This window comes from Palaemon carinicauda, chromosome 41 (genome assembly GCF_036898095.1).
Source record: "Palaemon carinicauda isolate YSFRI2023 chromosome 41, ASM3689809v2, whole genome shotgun sequence".
Classification (NCBI taxonomy): Eukaryota; Metazoa; Arthropoda; class Malacostraca; order Decapoda; family Palaemonidae; genus Palaemon; species Palaemon carinicauda.
The window spans coordinates 5981647-5993436 of record NC_090765.1 but is presented as its reverse complement, the minus strand read 5'-3'; the positions used below and the strand labels follow the sequence as shown (position 1 = coordinate 5993436).

The 11790-nt window shown below is 38.2% G+C and overlaps 1 protein-coding gene across 3 annotated transcripts in view; it reads right to left on the bottom strand.

Annotated features, from left to right (window-relative positions):
- Nucleotides 1-2056: 2056 nt before the first annotated feature.
- eRF3 (eukaryotic translation release factor 3) overlaps nucleotides 2057-11790 on the bottom strand; it is a 49445-nt gene continuing 39711 nt past the window's right edge. For all 3 annotated transcript variants that reach the window (XM_068364744.1, XM_068364746.1, XM_068364745.1), the window contains exons 9-10: nucleotides 10872-10965; nucleotides 2057-3745 (exon numbers count right to left, since the gene is read on the bottom strand). In XM_068364744.1, coding sequence (XP_068220845.1) covers nucleotides 3702-3745; nucleotides 10872-10965 — 138 coding nt within the window. In that variant the 3' untranslated portion in view covers nucleotides 2057-3701. The remainder of the gene's footprint in view (nucleotides 3746-10871; nucleotides 10966-11790) is intronic.

Here is an 11790-nt window from a genome sequence, read left to right as displayed (position 1 = left end):
ACGGGAGGAATACAGCAGTTTCAACTAGTGGTATTCTCGGGTGAGAATGAAGGAAGAATTTCAACCCTTTCAATGGAGTCATCTCCAAAAAGAAGTAATCCTTCTGATGGAATTTCTGACAAAAAGACGTGAAATCACAAAAGGTTATCTATAAAGATCAATGTACAAGGTAATGGAGCTTGAGAAGTCATAAACGTAGAATGGTGAGAGGATAAACTCTTCTCTTGACTTGACCAGGATAGATTGGTAACAGCAGATTGCAGCGCTGACCAGCAGTGGAGTTGCCAAGTAGTCCATTATATAGATGCCTGTTAGGCACCTTTTTCTTTCTTTCTGGTCGCAGGGATTCGACAGGAGAGAAAACCCACATACTGATTCTAAAGTTTGTATCCACGTAGGAATAAATAGCTCTTTTTTTTACTTTGTTGGGGTTTGGTATACAATCTTTCCTATACACAATAAAGCCTCGGTTTACAAGTGACTACATACAAGCAAATTGATTAATGAGTATACAAATTCAAATTAGTTTAATAGCAAAAATTTCCCTGCATATGCCACCCATTGTGTTATGAGGCTTTTACTTGATTTGTCTTCATAGGTGGCAACCACCTCTTCTTGCTCAGACCCTAACGCTTTGAATTTCCTGACAGTACTAGTAGAAGAATAATCTTTCACATGTGTTTCTAAAACTGTTTATTGTACAGTTGTGACTGCATGTTGTGATCACCATTGATCACTCTGAAATTTTTGGGTGTGCTGTAAAGTTAAAAGTAATGTGACAACATCCCTAATGTAGTTATAAAAGACTGTAGGAAGAAAAAAAGCATGAAGCCTACCTGCAAAAACTGCACATTTGCACTGCAACATCCACAGTTGGTAAAGTTACAATTCAGAACAAGGAAGATATCAAAGCATTAGATGATGCAGAACAGGTTGTGTTACTTATGAATCGAGGGCAATACCGTATGATTTTAACACCGATTCATGTTTATCTGGAGTGAGGAGAGGTGGTACGGTTACAAAAATAAACAAAACTATTATTGTAAAATCAATGGTATTGGTGGGGAATAATGCCTTGATTATGACTCGGGACGAGATGTTATGGATTTAGGAAAGCCCCCAAACTTTTGTCAGGGCAAGTCATTTAATACAGTGTGTGGTCACACGTCCATTAAAGAAAAGACAAAGCAGTAATGTAGGTGTAAAAAAGCATAAACTAAGCAACGCAGTAAATGCTGTTCAATTGAACGCCAAATAGTTATCACTTCTCCCTCCAAGCAGTAACTCTCCTCCCTTTTATCTTCCTTATACCAGATATGACTCACCTCAAAGGTAAAGTAAGTGTTAAATTTTTTTGTAGTGTCATCAATTTGTATTAATTTCTGTTATTAGTTATTATTTTTACTGTTCCACTACAAAATCATTCAAAATTAGTGTACTGTATGTGTGGAACATATCAAGAGAATCTAGTTTATTTCATATGGAAAAATTCTCTGGGAATGGATTAAACTCTTAACACGAATGTACAGTACTACTGTAATTACATGCCTAACCTACAAGAAGCTCTAATACAGAAGAAATAAATGTGATGCAGTTAAAAATATTTCATAAACTTACCTAACCTGTGTAAATATAGTCCAAATCTGAGTGATATACAATTAAATGTACTTTTGAGTGTCTAAATTAACATTCTATATATCGATAAATAAAATTTATTAGTCCATTAAAAATTCTTAAATTATCCACCACAGAATCTTCAAAATACAAGCAGAAGTATGTGAAACAAAATACATTTAAATTATATTTACATTAAAGTTTCTGGAAAGAAATATCAATGCACTGGGATTTGATTCCTCTAGCCACATGTTCCAAAGATTTATGTAAAATTTCATCCGATGACTGAAAAATTCATTGTATTCAAGTACGATGAATTTTTCACTTATAATTTTAGAACTGAAGGTCAACTCCTTAACAATTTCTGAAGCCATGTTGGTAGGTGCTAATGTTACACACTCAAAAACATTAGAGCCAGAGATAGGATCACAAAAACACACCCTCCACTTCCTGTATATTCAAAAATGCATCGAGACAGGAATAACCATGAAAATAGTCTTTAGGTTATTGAAAAAAAATTTAAACCACAATATATAAATAACTTTATACAAGGGCTACGGACAGCTCTTGGAATACAAAAAATTGTTCACATTAACCTAATAATTTTTCCTTAATAAGCCTATTAAACTGCATAAACAAAAAAATACAATATTGAACAATTCCATTCTTTACAGAATGAACTATGCTAGGTCAAATTCAACAAAAGACAGAAAACAACTTTAGCAGAATTTAACAAGCCACGATAGATGCAGAAAAGAGCAAGGCACCCAGTCCACTCCATAGCACCAGTACTTTTCTCTAGTCCCACTCCAGAGGATAGAAGGTTATTAAAAATAAAAGAGGGAAATAATTTCAATTATACAAAAGGCTATGGAGTTCTGGAGCCCACGAGACAGCAGTAGCACTGGGCTCAAACTGCATATACTACAGCAGACCAAACCATTCCTCCCCTGAACAAGCAGGACTGCAATCGGCCCTTCACCAATTGGGCAGCAGCATGAATTAAAGGACACTGAGAACTCCAAATAGGAGAACCTGTAATTAAATTAAGCCACTGCATGTTAACACTAAAACGTGCAACAATACGCACAGGAGAGGAAAGGAAAGGTTCACACAAAGTGTAAGTGCTATGTTATCACATATGAAGGAATTTCCACTGCCTTTAAATTAAATTTTTGTCCTCTTGAGATAAGTTATATTAATTTCTGTATTAAAAGGGGGGAAAAAGGGTGATGAGAGAGATTTAATAGCAGTGACCTGCAATTCCATAACAGCATAAAGCAGTGACCGGCAAAGAAATTCACGGATGTAAAATTTTCAAATTAAGTTTCTATACAAATTGGAAATAACCTGTTATTTTTCATTTTCTTTTCTAAAGCAAGGCCATCATATCTTCGTTAAGATGTTGGAGCTTAAATGTGTTATGCTATAACAGTGTGACTGGGAGGAGGGGGCAGCACACTTCCTGAGGTAAGGTGCAACTGAAATCTTCGTGTGCCTGCTCCAAATGCACACTAATAACTCTTGATACACTGATCTTCCAACACCTCCTATTCATAGCTTAACATAGTCCTACCCATAAATATACTGTATAAAGTTTTATCACTTTGTAATATGCATAAAAAAACATATATAAGCTATTGTAGGAAACCTCTTTGCATAAGAGATATCTGAAAGAAAGGACAATCCAGCGATTGCCATCCACCAGTAATTTTTTTCTTCTCTCTTAACCTGTCATGTTGTGGGCGTAGGAGTAACACACACACACACACAAGAGAGGATTTGTCTTTGCTTAGGGTTGAGCTTGGCAGGTTGAGGGAAAAAAAAAAGTGAGGTGGAGATTCTGGCAGGATAACCACACTTTGATTTTTTTATATATATGTATATATCCACACATATATATATATATATCAGATGATTGGTAGAGATGGACACACATCATGCGAGTCTTCGGTAATGTGATTCTTCTATCTTCATTGGCTCTATATTATGTACAAGGAGCTTATGGAGAAACTCCCATTTCTCCAAGAGACTATCGCATAAATCCTCATGTGCAGTTTTCCAGTGAAGGCTCGCCGGTGCTATATTTATTCCACCACCTTTAAAACTTTGCCAATAGCAATGGTCTTTCCTGAAATATAAGACATCAAATTAATGAAATGCATACAGGTGTTCAAAATGTACATCTCAAATGGAAGTAAAAGTCCTTATTAAACTGTCCAAAAAGACCCTAAAATTCTTAAAAGCTTTACTCATTAGCAAAATATTTAATTTACAGTCACTCTGAAACTAGCATGTCAATACATTTACATGCCAGCAATAACTTTACAAATACATTAGCTTTCCAGTTTTCAAATTTTATACTTCAACAGTAAAACTATGATTATCAAATATAGGATTAACAAAATTCTAAACAAAATTAGTTCAACCACCAACATCCTTAAAAAGTATTCAAGAATATTATCTTTAACCTTTTCTCATACAGTGACCCATCGTTTATCGCGGTAGACAGGTTCCAAAAATGGCCACAATACTTGAATTTCCGTGAAGTACTAACAACATATTCAATTATTTAATGTGTTTGGACTTTTATAAACCCTCCCTGAACTGGTAACAACCCACCCTTTACCCTATTAACCTGTTCACTACTATGATGTCGGGATACGTCAAAACATACCTGGTGATTCGGAGACATAAGGATCCATCATTATCATCATTATTACAATCACCATTACAAGTTTCCATATAAACCATAGAGGTTAAAATTACTCTAACATCCGACAAAAGATTCTAGGACGCAGTCGTGTATCACACAGTTCACACAAGAAATTCACTAAAAAATCTCCTTTCCCTGATATCAGCCCCTCTTCTTACTTTCTACTACCAACCACCGAAGTCTTTGGGATTCTTTACCTATATTTCCGAGTGTAAGAGCTACAGTATTTTAGTCTGTTTTCATGTTATTTCAGTCTTTATGTTGCCATATTGAATCACACCACTCTAGCCAATGGCGACATTCCCTACCCGAGGCATTTCTCACCCGCCCCTGACACCCCCAGCTATATATGTTAGGAATCCTTATATCTCAACCCTACCACCAACCGAAATACCATGACTCATGTGCATACAGTAACACCGATCTCACTAAACTGATATAGTCTGATTTTTATATGAAATTTTAGGCGATTTGATTTCCAAATTTTACTTGACCTAGCCATTGTCTAATTTGCTTTTTTCAATCTTTCACTAAACTCTAACTCTAAAGACCCATATTGGAGATCACTGTTCCTAAATACTTAAATGATTCTACCCCATTAATCCTTTCTCCTTCCAATGATATTTCATCTTCCACTACATACCCTGTAATCATCATGCGTGCATTATTTAATGGATGCATTGAAAAACAACATTTTCAACACGAAACTGCACTACCAACGTGTTATAGGGCCAACCTGATGTCTGTATATTGCTCAGTTTTGCGTCGGCATTCTAAGTGAGAGGACATATACGTATCTTTCGTCATCAGTTTTTTGTTTATTATATATACCTTATAAATTATAGAATACTTCTTGTGTCCAAGGAAACAAATGGATAATTTCATTATATTTCTGTATAACATAAAAGTCCATTATTACTCTCAAGTAATTTTATATCTTTCAACGGCTATTTATCGTGGAATTATCATGGAATAACAGAAGTCACCTCAATAAATATATAAATATTTTACACAAAATTGCAGTGCTTTATGGTAACTTATAATTATAAATTATAGAATAATTCTTGTGTCAAAGGAAAGAAATGGAAGTTTTCATTATATTTCTGTATAACAAAGTCCATTATTACTGACGAGAAGCTTTATATCTTCGACGGCTATGTATCGTGGAATTAATACAGAAAATCACTTCGAGTAAGTTTTTTATTCTTTTTTTTTTTACACAGAATAAGTACTTTACCATTACTTAAGAGAAAATTATATAAAACAGATATCTATGGCCGATTTTCTCTCGTCAGTGGACAAGGTTGTTTACCGTATGCCTTGTAATTACACATTATTGTTATTGTAGACATTTTATGTCAAAGAAAATATATATTTCTTTATTAAGTGAAATTTTTTTGACTAGTTCTTTTTATATATTTTGAAGGCTATCTATCGTAGAATTCTTACATACTGTAATCACTTACCAGTAACAAAATAAAAATGAGAATATACAAATTAATATGCAATTACAAGTTTAAAAAAATATAGCCAAGAGATACAATGCTTATATACAGCTACTGAGCGGGGCCCGGTGCCTTGAACTGAAGGGGTTAATAACAGTCATTACTGTTATGCAATATGAAAATGGTAAGTAAGTTTACAGTACCATATAACATGGGCTAAATAACAGTAGTATATGGACATAGAATCCTGGATAATTAATTTTTTTTTTTTTTTTTTTGTAATATGAGTTTCAAGTTCAAATACAAGGTTTTTTATCATTGCTTTTTCACACTTAGTATTTCCTAGTAACCATTTATTATTATTTTTACACTTTTGAGAAATTTTGTGTTCATGTGTCGCAATTTTTTCCTAGCATTTTCCCAAAAATCTGAAATATAACTATCACAAATGTATATTAAAAAGTCCGCGGAGTCGTGAATTTGCGAGTTGAACCGCTAAGTAGCAAGGGGTCACTGTATATGGAACATGGTAGCAACTAAGGTATGCCTCTTAAATAGAAAAAGCAAATTTTGTAGTATTTGTATTTTTTCTAACTTTACAGACCCGATTCCTTTACACAGGAGAATGGTAACAGCAAAGCTGGTATATGGCAGTTAAAAATTAAAATAAGGTCTCAACTACTGACCAGTCAGTAGTGAAGAAGCAACCGCTGCCACTCCACCTACCGACAAACCACACTGATTGTAACTGGAACTTTCTAGGGGACAAACAACTCTGATTGTAACTGGAACTTTCTAGGGGCTTACTGGCCCCTGAATATAAAGTCCAGCTGGAAATTTACGCTGTACCCCATTATTATTATTACTAGCTAAGATACAACTCAAGTTGGAAAAGCAGGATGCTATAACCCCAGAGGCTCCAACAGGGAAAATAGCCCAGTGAATAAGAAAAAAAGGAAAATTGAATATTTTAAGAAGAGTAACAACATTAAAATAAACATCTACTATATAAACTATAAAAACTTTAACAAAACCAGATAGAATAGTGTGCTCGAGTGTACCCTCTAGCAAGAAAACTCTAAACCCAAGACAGTGAAAGACCATGGTACAGAGGCTACGGCACTACCCAAGACTAGAGAACAATGGTTTAATTTTGGAGTGTCCTTCTTAAAGAGCTGCTTACCATAGCTAAAGTCTCTCTTCTACCCTTACCAAGAGGAAAGTGGGCACTGAACAATTAGTGCAGTAACCCCTTGAGTGAAGAAGATTTGTTTGGTAACCTATGTTGTCCGGTGTACGAGGACAGAGGGGAATATGTAAAGAATAGACCCGAGGTTAGATTGAAAGAAAAGGAAAAGCCTAGTTGTTCTTTCTTTACTTTCATCCCACACTAACTCGTAACCTTTGTCCATGATCTGATGTTAATTACCACCTGAAGTGCAGCTACAACAGGCCCTAAAAAAGTGTTATAAGAGATCTGTGGGTTACATCCCACAGATAATGGACAGTGCATGTCATTTGGCTTTTCCACGATTCCACCTTTAATACTTGAGTCTCAAATAATTCTTTTCAAAAGCTAGAGACGTGCCAACACTTCTGACTTAACAGGCTCTGACTTAGGTCCCTCCTGTAGAAAACGGCGAGAGAGGTGAAAGGGTCAGGACAATAACCTCTCTTACCCAGGAAAAAATTGTATTCTTAGTAGATGAGTATCAGGAATGGACTGATTCTGGGTTTTAGCATCAAACTCAGGGACGAAGTTGAACCCAATCTACCTCCAACCCCTTAAATGGGCAATGTCAAACAAGAAACCATAAGTTCAATGATCTGCTTTGCTGAAGCCTGAGCAAGCAAGAAAATATTTTAAAGGGGGAGATCTCTGTCATATCTGTCTGAGGCTTGGACCAACGGTTTGTATGGTGGCCTAAGGAACTGTATCACCTTGACAACATTTCACGGGCCATCACTACTACAGGCTCTATAAAAAATGAAAAAGCAAAAGCAACATGTATCCTGTAGCATTTCTGCTGACAAGTGAATGCTGGTGGAATTTAACAGAAGGATTTTGCTGCCTTCAAAGAATCCATCCTTGCAGAACCTGGGAATCTACCCGTGCAGTCAACATTGACCACAGAATCTTAGCAAAGGCTGTCGGATTCAGAGATATCATCAGATTTCTTAAAATCCACATCAAAGTTGAAATCTCCTCTCCCCGAGACCATACCCGGCCCAGAGAGAGGTTATCATTGCTGTCTAAATCTCTCTTGCCCGCTCTAAGAGAGGACTGGAATGGAAGGGATGCAAGCAGTGTCCTCTGCTTGCATTTCCTATGGGTTGAGCAATCTGGGAGGACATAGGATGTCTGGGATCTGATGGAGGAGCTATGCTCCTCTTTGGCTTCGTTTTATTATCTTTGGATTCCCTCCGATGGGAACCGGCAGCAAAGGGTGTAAGTTGGCTCAAGGGGTATCTCCTGTCTTTATGTTAACATCCTGCACAGCTACACATTAGTCCAGCTCCTCCTCCCTTTGTCTCAGTGTTAGGAGAGCAAATCAAAATCTAATATTCCAAAGCAAGAGTCTATAATTATCCACTATGGTAATTTCCCAAGAGAGTTAGGAGTCACTGTGTATCCTATGACAATCCCCTCCAGGATGGGTAATCCGCAGCTGCTTCCAGTTGTGCTGTCGTCGAGTTTGATCAGTGCAATATGTCTAGGTAAAAACTTCTGGTTACACTCGGGTGGAACCACATTTGCCACTGGAGCAGATGCCGCACTAGAAGTCTTTCTGGATCAAGTGTGTTTGAAGACAGGATGAAGTGTCTTCAGAAGGAATCACCAACAAACCCACCCCAAGGACAAACGCTAATGAGAAGCGCTAGATGGTGTAATGGCTCTAGGGGAGGTGTCTACGCGAGACACGTTCAGGAGACGATTGCTTGGGGTGAATGCTATCATGTGAATTGCATTCAAATGAGGCACAACTAGGCTTAGTATAAGCATGCGATGACAACTTGCGTCTGGAAGATGTGCGCTGGAGAAGGAAGTCTAGATAAAGAAAATCTGGATAAGGCGCTTAAAGGTAAATCCCATTTGGGTGAGGTGAGCGCAGAAGAATCTTCTGGTCGAGGCATGTCTGAATGGTAGTACCTGGTTGGGGCACCTGAAGAAGCGCGAGAGGAAGAAGCGTGCGCTGGCAAGTTGTCTGTTTGGTCCAGTAGAAATGGACCGCCTATGCGAGATACGTCTATAACCCTCCTCCTTAGAGAAATATCTGGCACAGGTTGTTTTTGAGCATACTCCGAACAGTAACTCCTTTGTCAGTGGGGAGAGTTCAGACACTCGTTTCTTGAACATTACATCTGGAGAAGACTCTCCCTCTTAAGGTGGAATGCAGACAACAGGCTCCCGAGCTCTTTGACATAGGGGATACTCGCAGTTGGTAAGTGGAGACAAGGAACTGTTTCAACCACTCCTTAGACGGTGAACCTGCCAACCACCAAGGAGGGTCACAAAACTTGTGAGCCATCATCCTTCTCTTTGAAATGAAGGCTCCCTCTGAGAAGAAGAGTCAGAGGGAAGAGTACCATGGCTAGAAGAAGGCAGTTGGATTTCTTCGACCTCAAGGATGACCACGAGGAGGATCCATGGCCCTTGCACTTGACCGTGCCACATGTCTTAGGCAGCACTCCCAGACACTATTTAGGACACACACAAAAGGTCACTAATAAGCTGGAAACAAAGAATTTATTATTCAAGTTAATACCTGCCATTGTTCATAGCCAACATAAATGTCTGTCCTCAATGTGGTTTTTCAGTGGTAGTGGGGTGGGGGAGGTGCTCCCCTGCTAATGGCCCAGTAACAAACTGTCAGTTGTTGACACTCTTAAGGTACTGCCCTGCCACTGGCCCGGTAACTACCTATCAGTTGTTGATACCTCTTAAGGTACTCCCCTGCCACTGGCCCAGTAACTACCTGTCTGTTGACAACACCTATAAGGTGCTCCCCTGCCACTGGCCCATTAACTACCTGTCAGTTGTTGACACCTCTTAAGCGCTCCCCTACCACTGGCCCAGTAACTACCTGGCTGTTGTTGACGCCTCTCAAGGTGCTCCCTTGTCACTGGCCCAGTAACTACCTGTCGATTGTTGACACATCTAAGATGTTCTCCTTCCACTGGCCCAGTAACTACCTGGCTGTTGTTGAAACCTCGTAAGATGCTCCCCTGCCACTGGCCCAGTAACTACCTGTCGATTGTTGACACATCTAAGATGTTCTCCTTCCACTGGCCCAGTAACTACCTGTCAGTTGTTGACACCTTATAAGGTGGCTGGCCCAGTAACTACCTGTCTGTTGTTGACACCTCGTATGATGCACCCCTGCCACTGGCCCAGTAACTACCTGTTGATTGTTGACACCTCTTATGGTGCTCCCCTGCCACTGGCCCAGTAACTACTGGTCAGTTGTTGACACCTCTTCTAATTTTCAGATGGGGTATTCAAGCTCCACTGTTATTTTTCTCAAAGGATGAAGGTTTGTATAGTGGAAACAAATATAACTTTGGTCTCAAACTGCTAAAAAAGACTCCTCATAACTTCTACTGAGGATTACAAGACTCATGCCAGAGATTCAGAGACTTTTCAGTGGCCATGTGCAAAAGAGGGTAGTACCCTTCAGTTGTAGTATCAAGGAACATTTAAAAAGGCTGGACAGCAAGATTGAAGAAAGGAATCGGTAACGGAGGTAGGCTACAGTAGAAGGTTGAAAAGTGTGCAGATAGGACCAAAATGGCTACCAAGACCATAAACTTTCAATACACAGAGATGCACTAACAGCAATAAGCCCCCCAAAAAAAACTTATAACCTTGGTTTAGTTTCCTGTAATTATTAATATTTCTTAACCTTTAAAATCTTGTTTATCCTATACAATGTATACCATATCCAGTTACATGCCATAAAACAATTTATTACTAAAAAATGTACATATCTATAGTTACCATTACCTTCGGGATTACAAGCACGCATCTGTATATAAATTGTATAAACAAATTATTAATACTGTATGAATAGATTACAAAATCAAAGGTCCCTTACCTTCATCTCTTAAAGTAAATCGGCCGAGTTGTGGATGATCTTTAAATGCCTCCATACAAATAACTCCCGATGTTTCAAATCTCATGATCGCAATCTAAAAAGAAATGAACCAAATGCTTTTTAGCAAAATTATTGAGATATAGGTTGCACTGATATGATACATATTAGAAAAGGGAGAATATTTTACTTGCATATCTGTTCTCTAAATTCAGGAGACATGGGAACTGAAAAAAATTAGTTACATTAGATTGAATTAAAAATTACACAAGCAAACTATTCAATAATAAAGTCAAGAGACTACAGTAAGAGTTCCTCATCCATGGGCATTAGGTTCTAGCATGCTTGCAGTTGAGGAATTTGGAGATAATAGGCAACAGACTATAGTGATTTGAAAATTTCCATACAAAATACATTTATTTTTTTAAATTTGGGGAGATGAAATAAATCACATTAGAAAAAAAAAAAAAACACTCGATTCAAAACATTTTGGGAAATAATTTTCTGGTATACACAAAATAAGACCGAGTGAATGCCAACACTAGCTATAAAGAGATTCCTTCCCCAAGCTGATACCCTTACAGGTCATTGGTGTGCAAGTGGAGAGGGGCGCTACCCGTTACCTAACCCCGCACAGTAGCTAAAGGAGGGAAATGCGTAATTCAGTGTCCCTTTCCTAGACTGGTCAGGTTGGGGACGAGAGTGATGAGCATAATACATGCCGTTCTTGGAGGAGGGGACTGTTCCCAGATTGGTCAGGTTGGGAATGAGAGTGACTAGCATTATATACGCCTTTCTTGAGAACAGGACTGAAGATGCAGAACTGGCCCTGGATGTTCGAGGAGTCTTCTGAAGCGCAGACTTCAGTGTTCTGGTCATATTTGTTTTTGAAGGCCCAGGGCCTTTAAAGATAACTGCTTAG